This window comes from Ruditapes philippinarum, unplaced genomic scaffold (genome assembly GCF_026571515.1).
Source record: "Ruditapes philippinarum isolate M1 unplaced genomic scaffold, ASM2657151v2 ctg4024_1_1_1_1, whole genome shotgun sequence".
NCBI classification, from domain to species: domain Eukaryota; kingdom Metazoa; phylum Mollusca; class Bivalvia; order Venerida; family Veneridae; genus Ruditapes; species Ruditapes philippinarum.
In genome coordinates, this window is record NW_026853092.1 from 54,595 (window position 1) to 66,615 (window position 12,021).

Sequence of the window (12,021 nt, forward strand, 5' to 3'; positions counted from 1 at the left end):
AATTTTTAAAAGGTTAATGGCACAGTATGTTTCAGAAATCCATAATTTTTGAAATCTTTAGATATGTCAAACATGTGTTCAATAATGTTAACATCATAAAGCATTAGAGCATTTTAGATGTTAAACGGACGAGGAAAGTATCGTTGGATGTGCAGTAATGTGTCGTAAAGGTAGCAAAATGTAAACAAAGTAGTATTTTGACTTCCATACGAAAACTAATTCACAATAATTACGTCAATCGCAAAATTGTTCTATATAGAAAATGAGTGAGTACTTTCTTTAAGAAACTGTAACAAGATACCACACATAAAAGTGTTTGAGAAATGAAACTAACAGCATTTTTGAGGCATGACGTGGTTTTAAGTTTAAATATCAAAGATTATGAAAAACCAGAAGTTTATGGCACAATATGTCTCAGAAATCCATAATTATTAATTATTATATAATATTGCGCAATATCATACTACACAAAACTCAAAGCACAGACAAAACATAATATTCATACATTTTCCGGAATTGTATTGTAGCGAAATAAAATAATAAGTTTGATCCTTTAAAAAAAAAAGAAGAAAACAAAGAAAGTTGAAACATGATAAATTGAAAATACCAAAATCACTTCAGTAACGTCAATGTTAAACGTTTATGAATGATGTCTTCTTCGTCATGCGGTTGTTTCGATGCATCCCTTGTCTAAACAAACATTATATTTTTTATCAGTATTTTATGGTAACTCCTTATTTAACGCCGTTTATATTAATATCCAGTATACGTCTTATTGATGTTTTGAATGTAAAATCACTTTTTCTTTCTTCTTTAATCTGTAAAATAAAATGAACAATTTCATTGCATTTTTCCTCATCAAATTCTTTGCTTGCTTTAATATAATAAAATAAGTCATACATTTATTCAAAAGTTTTAAATGATCAAATTCCTTGACACAAATGAAACACATGACTGTATGTATTTTACTAACTTTAGGACTGACAAAATATGCATGAATCACATACTCAATTTGAAATAGTCTTGTTTTACCCTTTGATTTGTGTGTGATATGAGTCTTATAAACACATAAGCATAACGGCGTTTTCAAGTAGATGTTATTTTATTTATGTAATTTAATGCAAGGATTAATAATAATTTTAGTATAATGTTACTTTTTATTCATAGACAAATTGGAACGAGTCAAAATAACATTTAAAGATCATTATATGCAAGAAAACCAAACATCAACAATAAAAGTCATATGAAAATATTAGAAATAATTCATAAAGTCTTATAACATGCATAAAGTTATTATGCTTGTATAATTTTAAATGTAAAAATTGAAATAATAATAAGTTTACAGCAATTGAATTACAATAATTTAAATTATCATCACACTTTAGATGTTATGATTTGTTAATTAAAATGCATAGCACACATTGCATGACAATAAAAGAGAGGCACCTACGCTAAAACGATTGCGTTTGTTACGGCAAATTCGTGTTACCATAGCAACGAGGGTGCATCTCAAAATTGCCAAAAATCAGTATTTTGCGTTGATTGTTCCATCAAAAGATTTCCAAGTGCTGCTTCTTCTCAATGGATTGAGATAGAGTCAAAGGCTTTTCAGCCCTTTTCTGTTCATACGTTATCTTAAGATCGACCTAAGGCCATTTTTAGCCTCTCACAAGTCCAAAACTTTTTGGAGATGAGGGTGTCTGCTTACCCCTTCAAACCCCCAAGCAGAAGGGGCACATCCTCCATCAGGCACCCCTTGATGTATCTATTTGATAAGCGATGACGCCTAAACACCATTTCTTAAGCGAAAACAAGTGTTTGGGGTCTAAATAAGACTATTTGAGGCCTCAAAAGGGGTGGGTGGTAAAAAGGCGTGAAAAGACGTTTACTGGCGTCCGCACCGAAGCGCGGCGCCCCTTATGGAATGAAATCAGATTTTGTGATAAGGCGACAGCAACTTCTCGAGCCTTTTAGTCGGTCATAATAAAAGCCGATCATTCCGATCGGTATGAGGGTGCTTGATTATTAATTAAAAATGAAATGTCGCGATATGTACAATGAATAGCGAACTGGAGAATTTCGCAATGCAAACATTTTCAAATGAAATAACCTTTTCCGTACAGGCGTCAATAAATAGCGCTCTTCGGGGTTTTTTATTTATCATTTTGTACTACACAGTGGGTTATTATGGTATGTTATTGTTGTACATGTATCCGAAAGCTGTAAATAGAATGATGAGTTGATGACCTAAACATTCCGAAAATCTATTTATAGAGGGATGTACTCCTATTGGTAATTCCCGGTCTCTCCCGGTCTATTTTGACCGGGATTTACTAGTGACCAGCTAATAGTATCACACGTTTATTGTCCGGTCTCTCCCGGTTTTGGGGGTAGATGTTTGATATCGTTACAGAACAGAACAAATATTTTACAGATAAATAAGCTTTTTAGTCCCCTACCGGTTTACCGGAGGGGACTTTAGGTTTACCCTCCGTCCGTCTGTCCGTCCGTCAGTCCGTCCGTCCACAAAACTGGATCCCGCGATAACGCAAAAAGTACTGAAAATATTTTAAAGGGGCTACACTGAGGTCTGACGGGTAATTTGGTGTCCAAAAAAAATGTATACAAATTTCCCCACAAATCACAATATTATGACTAAAATAACAATAACTTACACTTTAACCAACCCTCTAACAACAATTATGCTAGAAAATGCATATTCACATTAGCTTTTGATGCAAAAATGAAGGTTGGTTTTCCCAGACATGTACAGAAGTTACCCACAATTCATCGGGTATAACTAAAATACGCAACAGACATTTTTGGAACAACAGAGTAAACGGGGGTAAAAAAGTCTATTGATTTTTTCTCAACTCTCTAACCTATCATGTTTATATAACTTGAGTATAACGAAGAAAAACTGTATAAAAGATAATCAAGGTAGCAATTTCGTTGTCTTGAAAAATCAGACGCCAGCGAAGCGGTCATTTTCTAGACAAAACGGAAAGATATTATATACATGTACAATTATTTTCATTGACATTTCAGTTTCAATTTCAATATTCTAAGGCAAACATAATGCATCGGTGATATTTATACTAAAACGAGCACAGTGTTATCACACTAATAAAAGTATTTAACGCTATCTATAACGTATTTAAATCAAATACAGTTAATGACATGTCTCATTTGATTTGATTGTTTGTATTTGGGATGGAGTGGGGGTTACGTCACACAAAACTGTGTAGGTCATTTGGCGACTCTTCAGTTTTACTGGTGGAGAAAGAACTCAGGTACCCCCTTTGCAAAATTGTTTCTGGCACAAACGGGCATCTGTGTATGTAATGAGTGACGTTTCGTAGGCTATCTTGATAGGATCGTACATACACGTTCCACACACAATTACATCATATTCATACCATAGGCAAAATTAAATGCACGTTTCCTATTGTAACAATATGAAACCCCAGAAAAAAAAACCTATGAACTAGCTTCTGAATGTGGCATTTCTATCGTTATTCCATAAAAGCACCCCCCCCCCCCCCCCTCAAAAAAAAAGAATGAATACATCAATGGGCATGCTCTGGAGTGTTGGTATTTATTACCTGCACTCCAGTTACGCACTGTGCATGTATATGAATTCGATTTAACTCTGACACGTTTTCAACAGAAAAGTCTTCAAACTATGATACAATAAATGTTTATGATTCTATTAGAAACTTGTTTAGAATTTAATGATTTTTTGGTGAAAACGATATAGTTTACTTGTACTACAGATAAGATCAAAGTGCTGAAGGCACTGAAGAAAAACGGATAAACTATCACATTTTCACTCCAGTTTCACAGCAAAATTAATTTTATCTGTCGCGGTTTACATCTTAATATCAGCTAACCTTTGCTTTTTGAGACTTTTGTTTTTGAAAATAATCTAAACGAGTATTATAGATCCTCTTTTATAGGCAAATAATTTAATAAGTAGCATCCCCGATTTCTCTTTCATAAATTGGCTTTAGCAAATTCTTTTCTATTCAAATATTAAGAACATTCTGTCAGTGACGTGTCCTCTACTTGAAATCTTCCTGGTGTGTTTTTTTCGGTAACAGGAAGAAAATGACAGTCTGTTCGTATCATTCGGTAACAGGAAGAAAATGACAGTCTGTTCATTTGATCTTGACTGTGAAAAATCATGTTTTGTGAACCAATTTATCCTGCCGATAAAGATTTTGCAAGCAATCTGGTGGTTTATGTTCTAGTGCTTACACTTATTTTTTAATTCCAAAGAACATTTTTTAGGAGACCTTTAACGTTTGATTACGGTATAATCACTATAATCGAAATACTTAGGAATTAATTTTAATTCCTGTTACTGTGAAATTTTTCGTTCACGTGTTTAATATACTTAAGTAGCTCTAAAATTTTCAAAACGATATCCAGTATTTCCGAAACAATTTACAAAGGCTTTTAATACACAATCTTATGAATCTTAAAGTATTACGAGAACCACCCATTTAATCTCCAGAAATACATACGAAAAACAAGATAAATCAAAAGGCTGCAAGCTCTGTGGTATTTTCTGATCTTTGCAATATAAATCGCACTGTACAACTGTATTATTTTCCTGTATAAGTTTATTTTTATGTACTATGATTCTTCTTGCTTGGTACCAGAGTTTGAAACATTTTGCATGACTAGAGTTGCATCAAAAATCATTTATGTTCATTTTTATGACAGCCACACTTTATTCTTGCATATCGTGGCTATTTCCTTAACAAAGAAACTTTATAAAAAATAATTGCCTTGAATTGGATTTGAACCCCAGACACACTAAACGAGCGCGTTACCTTGCACCACGGAGAAGATATACGAACAATGCCTGAATAAATTCAAGTAATACTAAATTTAGATTTTTCACTGCATTTCGGGTTAATTTCGAGGTTTTTTGTTCAAGATAAACCTGTTCTTTAACATTGATGTAAATAATTTAACAAAAATTTTCTCGCCAAAACAGTCCGACATGTATATATTCCACTACTCGACAGTCAGATTTTATTTGTGAAATAAGCTCTCGACATCGCTTAAAATAGCATTTTCATTGATTAAAATGATATTCATCCGCGTAATTTGTGAATGTGCATTCATTGACAATTCTATAAGCCAAAGCTACTTTTAAACTTTGAATGCGTTGTAATTTGTTGGATACTTCTAACAAAATGAAAATATTTCTTTCTTTTAAATCGGTAGTTTTCAGGTGTTTTAAGAACTGTTTGTTGTTAGTTTTGTCGTGAAACCGCTGTGTCAGAGATTGAATGTTAGCTTTGTATTTCCTTATCTTCGATCAGAAATACAAAAAGGAATGGTAACATTCAATATATACAACACCCACACGACCAAGCAAAACAGGACCACAGCTAAATTATCAATGAAAACATTAATTTCAGGCTTTCAAGTGGTAAATAAAAAGAATAAACAACAAAAATGAAAAACAGGAAGAAAGAAGAGACAAAAGTAGAGAAAAGTAAAGGTTTTCGTGCTATAAAGAAAGAAAAGCAGCGTTCTCTCCCTAACTTATTTATGCAATGAAATGCATCCGATCAATATTTAGCCATTGTAGTTTTTGAAACCAGTCACTCGTGTTTTCAAAATAGTCGGGAAATGAACCCGACTTTTTTTTACCAAAACATTTACAAAAACTATTAACAATGAGTATGCCATGATAAACAGGCTATAAGGAGTAAAAACAATGGTTTATATATGCATTGCCCTTTACCGTCTAGGAGTTGGAAGTATTATAAAACATAGTTTAAGCAATGGTTGTTGTATGAGGTGAGGTTAATAATATCTTACTGAATTCTTAAAGTTACTTTTACTTACCTGCCCTTCACATTTGTCTTGCTGTATCATGATTTTGTTTGTTTCGTTTAATTTGAAAGAAAGTTAGGATTTAAAAAACAACAACTATATAATCAGTTTTAAGTTTATTTCACTAGTCACGGCAATAACCCTGCTGTAGAAGCTTGACTATGTCGGGGGCTGCGTCATGTGAACGTTGCCGTCGCCTTGGTTGTCTTTATTCCAGTTTTCCTTTTTTACTCTTATAACGCTCTCAATTTCGTTTCCACCGGGAAGCTTTCAATATATTGGTAACATTAAAGCACAGCTCAATTGACCCATCACTAGTACGGAAGCCTTCCAATAAGAAAAAAATTATCAGGATATCTGCTAAATTAATAATGATAATGATAATATTAATAGAGCCAGATTGTAACTCTTTTCCGACCTTCTTGATAATGTTTACCATGTGCATGAAACAGGTATCAATTACCTATAGTTTTGAATGTCTAGATCAAAAACATAGTAATCTTTTCATCAACAAAGTTTACATCCAATGCGGATAAATATGCAAGTATGTATGTAAAATGATAAATATTAAATTTCAGATCTATCTAGCAAAGGAGATCGATTTTTTCTTAAAGAATTTTAATTATGTGCACTAGACATACATTAGGAATATTATCTAATAAAGTTGAAGCCTAAATGTCCTATAATGAGGCCGGATTCATTCTCTATTTAGCCAGTGCTTTCAGTGCTTTGATCAGAGTTAAAGAGAAAATTCTGGAATAACATTCTGTGTGTGCGTGTGATTTTTTATGCTTACAATACTCAAATTCATGTTCGTTGTATAAAAGTATTACGAAGTTTTTTTCCTGAACGGGTGTCAGATAAACCAAAGTGACCTTTGAAATAGGACCCATTACACTGATTGACAAAGTAAAATTTTCTTAGCCTAGATATCATGATATTTTAACCATTACAAAGTTAATACATAATATTTAATAATTACACGAAAGCTCTCAAATTAACATAGAATATTTGTAAAATTTGTGTATGTCAGTTTCGAACTCCGTACGTTTAGCTAAATTCATCATTGTAATGGAGGAAAAAACATGATTACAACAATGTAATGCTTTAAATATATTGAAATTGCTTTTGAAAGATTTTTCTCACATGAACATATGTGAACAACAAGAAATTTAACAAACAAACCCATTATTTGCTTTTAAATTTATGGATTGTTGGTATATTCCGGTTTCGCACTTTCGTTGCTGCCGATACACACAAAAATTCTCCGTTTCGCTTTTTAGTCATCCCGAGAATCATCACATGACCGTTGTTTTTATTCAGATTTGCAAACTGAAAGGTGTTTAAACGCTTTTCCCACAAAATTGGAGAAAATATGTATTTCAAACGACTTGCCAATCTAAAGAACACATATCAATGTATCACTGATTCTGTTTGAATGTCCCTAACTCGCAGGTAACAAAAAAATATCGGTTCGTGAAATTTTACTTTTTTGTGACATTCGGCCGTACCTCAGTGGAGTACCTTTAATGAAACTTGATATATGGATAGATGGCAGTATGGAGATTATGCACGTCTTTTTCTTTTCTTCCTATGTTGAAAATTCTGGTTGCTATGGCAACAAATAGACTGAAAATATGGCAAATTTTACACATAACCTGGATCCCGCGATAACGCAAAAAGTACTGAAAATATTTTTATGAAACTTGATATATGGATAGATGGCAGCATGGAGATTATGCACGTCTTTTTCTTTTCTTCCTATGTTGAAAATTCTGGTTGCTATGGCAACAAATAGACTGAAAATATGGCAAATTTTACACATAACCTGGATCCAGTGATAACACAAAAAGTACTGAAAATATGTTTATGAAACTTGACATATGGGTAGATGGCAGTATGGAAATTATGCACATCCTTTTTTATCTTCCTATGTTGAAAATTCTGGTTGCTATGGCAACAAATAGACTGAATTTCAAGATTTCTGATTCTAGTTTTTTTAGTTTTTTCTCTATAAGTTCTTTATTTCTTAAGGTATTTTCTTCAAACTTTAAATATAAGTTGCTTGTCATCAACCACATCATATGTGACAAGGTTTACAACTCTAACACAAAATTTATCAGAATTACCTCCCTTGAACTTAAAATTTTCATGAAAAAAAACATTGTTTTTTTAATAACTTTTTTAATAACTTCTTTTTCTGAATGTATCTACTTCAAACTTCATACATACATGATAATTGCTTGTTTTTATAAAATGTATGTTTGTCACTTAGTTTGGTTACAATAATAAATAAACACAGATCAACTCTCAAATTTATTGATTATTATTATACATAAACATACAATTCGAAAAAAAAAACCAACAACAACAACAATAGCATGTTTCATTTTATCTATATGAGATAAAAACAATAGATATGTACAATAATTGAGGAAAAAAGGTACATTTTTAATATACTATCAACTTTGAAACATTTTATTTAATTTGTTATTCGTGTTTAGTAAAGATGCCGAGGAATTATTCAAAGTTATGAATTATTCAATTGATTGATAAAAAATTAGAAAAAATAAAAATACAAATGTACATGGTTTAAGAATGAACAATATTATATATTGAAAGATTAACCATAATTTACTGACTTTTTCCAGTTAAGTTTTGACTTATAATCGTCGGTCAGTATGACAATTGAATTCTTAAATTTATTTTACAATTTTAATTAAAAAAAATGTAATAGTAGTAAACGTAAAAAACTCAGTATCAAAATAGAACATAAAACACAAAAAAGAAAAGAAAACAATATTCATAAAATCTGTAAAAAATTTTATTAAAATAGATATTACAATTATTGTATAACAAACAATTATGCTCAACATGATCAACATGGTAATATAACCAGTGTCATATTTTTACTTAGTGGGAACAGATACCTTAAGAGGGGTTCTTCGCTAATATCAATAACATAATAAGGGATAATTACACAAGTGTGATGTTGTCATGCGTTACACATATGGATTATAAATGATTGTATACATGTATATTTGTTGCTATTAATAATCACGATCATAAAGAAATAACAAGTAATATTCTAATCTATAGCATGCCAATGAAAGTTCATAATTCGTCCGTTCATTCATAAGTGATATACAATTCTGGTAAAAACCAATTAACCATTGTAAAGATTATAAGAATATCTTGTCATCATATGTCTACTAGTTCATCTTCACCTGCTGCATTTCTTGCTTGGACGCCCTTTGATGCTTTGCATCAATGCTTTTCTTGTATTAAGTAATGGATTAAAATAAGCACCAGTAAAAGTGAAGCTTTGTTTTTGGCAATAAATCCGATTTCTTAAATACATTTTCAACTATAAAATGGCTTAAAACGTGTTATTTAATTTATTATAGAAATCAATTTGTTTTAGAAAACAGTCCATTTACAATATTTATTTTTCACAAAATTGTTTCGAATATCCCATTTTGGTAATTTCAACAATAGATATACGAGTATGTGAATATTTAATGAAATTCGGTCTCGATGAAATATGATGGGTAAGATATCTGTCTTTTTACATACAAAGTGGTTTGCATGTAGAATTATCTGAACGATTCTTGTACTTTACCCTCCTATTATCAGCAAATAGGATTAAATGAAAGATTTGAGCAACTTTTATACGCAGTGTACTACAAAAACACCAATAAAAGATCATATCAAACCATACTTGTATATCAAAGAAACAAAGAGGTTTACATAAACGTTACTACATTGTTTTTTATGGTAATTAACTATAACAAGTACTTTAGGTTATTTTTGCTCATTAAAACAAATGGGTATCTGCTTAACAATTGATGATGGGGATTGGTTGGTGGTAGTGTCGACACACAACTGATACAGCAACATTTCTTTTCTTGTTTTCTTTCTTCCCTCTTCAATCTTTTCATCTTAAAATGAAAATGTATTGTTACTTAATGCATATTTACTTTAATGTATAACTTTCTTTACTGTTAATCATTTACAGGGAAGGGCCCACGATAATGTTGTAAAAACTTTTGGCCCAACCCTTTTGTATATTGTGTAATTTTGTTAATGTAAATGAATTGATTTATATTTATATATGCAATAAAATATTAGTGCTCAGCTCTAAAATAGTGTTCTTAATTGTAAAATATAGAAATTTAAGTCATATTCATGAGTAATATATGTGTGTGTGATCATTTTTAAATAAGATTGAATCGGATTGAAGGGTTTTTTTACGTTTTGATTTCTATACTAAGAATATTACAAAAAGATAACACTAACATTTTCATGACAAGTGCACTTAAAGTTGCAAATGCTATATTCAAGTTAGTATCAGTTTGTTTCATTTCGTGATCAATGTATCAAATACTGTTGTGTAAAAGCTTCCAATGAGTCTAAATGCACTTCAGTCTCTTTACTGCTATCTGCTTAGTGCTAGCAATTTTTATGCTGAGATGCCCCCTAACCCTTTACTTGTCATATTACGTAATTTTGAATTGAAAACAGTTCATATAATAATTCTGGGATTTCAATATAGATACATAAATTTAGCTACCAACAGTATAAAATGTGGTCAAGATACATGAACATACAGACATGCCCCATTTTATACTGATGGCAGAGGATAATATGGACATATGTTTGATTCTCTCAGGTTAAAGGACCAAACTATTACTTTATTGTAAGACAGGTACTCGTAAATCACACATTGTCAGCAGAATTAGGGTTATATCTTATGTTTTTAATTTATTTTTCAGGATTGTTCACACAAATGTCTGGTAGACTTATTGTTGCCCTGCTGCTGGTCCTCCTGTTATGAAGCAGATGGTCACATGACCATTAGACGGTTTATTCCTGTTCTGAAATGGATATTTATTTCAGACATATGAATTCTCATTCAATGTCTCAGTTTGTTCATTTCTTATTCATTCAGTTATATGCTCTGTTTATTTAATTGATTTATTTATTCATGTTCAGAAATAAATAAAGTTTAGGTTGCGAAATCAATGTTCTGAGTTCAATTGTCATTTCGAATGATGCTTAATAAGAATGTTGTTTAAGAAAACAGTCTAGAATAAACTTTTATGACAAGTGTTACCAAAGCAACAATTAGAAAAGGGAAACAACGTAGCATGTGTTGTTTCTGTTCTTATCCCATTATTTATTGCAATACTTGATGTTGTCACATATTGACAATATAAGGATAATGCACAGACACTGTGATGTGGAGCTCCAAACGCCTTAAAATCCAAATAAATTGTATATTTGTCAACCCTAGCACAAATACATATCATGTATTTCAAAAAATCTTAATATAAGCTGTTTTGAAAAAAAAAATCATGTTACTGGAAAGGTCATCAGACCTCTCCACAGTGTTGAGTATAATTGCTGGCGGCATCCATTTTTGCGTATCAAAATGAAGCTAATGTATTGCATTTTAAGCCTTAAATCATTAGAACCAGTCTACAAAAATTGTTATGCGCATGCTCCACTTCAAATTAAATACGACTTAACTTAAACGAAAAATAAACATCGAAGTGAACAAATCGGTACAAGGAAAAATCGGAAAATATCATTTACGTTACTTACACTACGAGCAATGGTTCACTCCGTTTTTAAACTGTATAATTCGATAATTGTTTTCTGAATTAATGTTCTAGAAATAGTAACAGTAAACATTATAGCTACAATATCACCATGCACTATTATATGACCGAGTGAACTGTGTACCGAAAATTTGCTGCTCATTTAACTTTTGAAATGGTATGACTAAATTACGCAACGGAGATTTTTTGGTGCAAATGGCACCACTTTTTCTGAATTAAGTTTAAAAATTTGTTGTTTTTTTTGAAATATTGTGGTTGGAGGCTTGCATAAGTATATATTGTTTATTGCAATCAAATTATATATATAATTTCAATGTAAATCTGGGACTTAAAATCGTTTGATTAATATACTTTATGCCCGTTTTGGAAAATTTCTGTTTTTTATGCAAAATATCTTCCAATATTTTCGAAATAAACAAATCTTCCACAGCTGCAAAAAGACCTCTCACATGCTTCTTTTTAAAGAAGCAAACTTGTATATGATATGTGCTGGGATCGACAAATATACATTTAATATTGATTTTAAAGCGTTTAGGGC

General features: G+C 31.3%; 1 protein-coding gene across 2 annotated transcripts in view; it reads left to right on the top strand.

Moving 5' to 3' along the window:
- LOC132733728 (uncharacterized) overlaps positions 1-10,884 on the top strand; it is a 39,853-nt gene extending 28,969 nt beyond the window's left edge. For both annotated transcript variants that reach the window (XM_060720420.1, XM_060720407.1), the window contains exon 6: positions 10,635-10,884. In XM_060720420.1, the coding sequence (XP_060576403.1) occupies positions 10,635-10,696 (62 nt within the window). In that variant the 3' untranslated portion in view covers positions 10,697-10,884. The remainder of the gene's footprint in view (positions 1-10,634) is intronic.
- Positions 10,885-12,021: the final 1,137 nt, after the last annotated feature.